The sequence below is a fragment of the Bison bison genome, unplaced genomic scaffold (genome assembly GCF_000754665.1).
Source record: "Bison bison bison isolate TAMUID 2011002044 unplaced genomic scaffold, Bison_UMD1.0 scf7180017864518, whole genome shotgun sequence".
Taxonomy (NCBI): domain Eukaryota; kingdom Metazoa; phylum Chordata; class Mammalia; order Artiodactyla; family Bovidae; genus Bison; species Bison bison.
The window spans coordinates 20,087,020-20,087,947 of NW_011495071.1; the positions used below are offsets into that span (position 1 = coordinate 20,087,020).

Consider the following 928-nt stretch of genomic DNA (forward strand, 5'->3'; position numbering starts at 1 on the left):
CCGGCCCCCCAGCCACTCCTCTGCCAATGAAGTACATCTTGGTCACTGGTGGGGTCATCTCGGGCATCGGTAAAGGGATCATTGCCAGCAGCATTGGGACGATTCTAAAATCATGTGGACTCCGAGTGACTGCCATCAAAATTGACCCCTATATAAACATCGATGCAGGCACTTTTTCACCTTATGAGCACGGTATGAGGGAGAACACCCCCGCCACCCCATAAAGCACTGGGTCAAATTGCAGTTCTTTCTTGTATCTGGGTAATTTTAAGATAGCATTCCAGAAGTAGAGTTGCTGGATCATTATGGATCTGTGAAGGTTCTCATGGTTATTGATACATTTTTAAGATTGCTGATGACATTCTAAATTAGTCCACACTTTTGGAAAGCAGTATGTGAGGATACCATTCTCACTGTACCTTTTGTAGTGTGGATTATTGTTATTTTTTTATCATAAGGATAATATATTTCTCAACATCTCATTGTTAAGAAAAAAAATGAGACAATATAGACTATATTGACAATATAGAATGACCTAAAGAAAATAAAAATCATCCATTTCCCACCACTTGGAATAATTATTATTAATGTTGAAAATTTTATGTATATACTCATTATTTTTATTTATTTATTGGCCACACTGCACAGCTTGCAGAATCTTAGTTCCCTGACCAGGGATTGAACCTGTACCCCTGCACTGGAAGTATGGAGTTCTAACCACTGCACTGTCAGGGAATTCTCTATACTAATTATTTTTAAAAAGGCACAAGGCCTTACATACTTTCCTTTTAAACTTTTCATATACAAGCAAGAAAGTGTATAAATCATATGTATACCACTTGATGAAATGAACATACTGTGTTGCTGCTGCTGCTGCTGCTAAGTCGCTTCAGTCGTGTCCAACTCTGTGCGACCCCATAGACGGAAG

General features: G+C 38.9%; 1 protein-coding gene across 1 annotated transcript in view; it reads left to right on the top strand.

Moving 5' to 3' along the window:
* The first annotated feature begins 6 nt into the window (after positions 1-6).
* The window catches only part of CTPS2 (CTP synthase 2), a 37,016-nt gene continuing 36,094 nt past the window's right edge, over positions 7-928 (top strand). Inside the window, exon 1 of the mRNA XM_010830628.1 lies at positions 7-192. Coding sequence (XP_010828930.1) covers positions 27-192 — 166 coding nt within the window. The 5' untranslated portion in view covers positions 7-26. The remainder of the gene's footprint in view (positions 193-928) is intronic.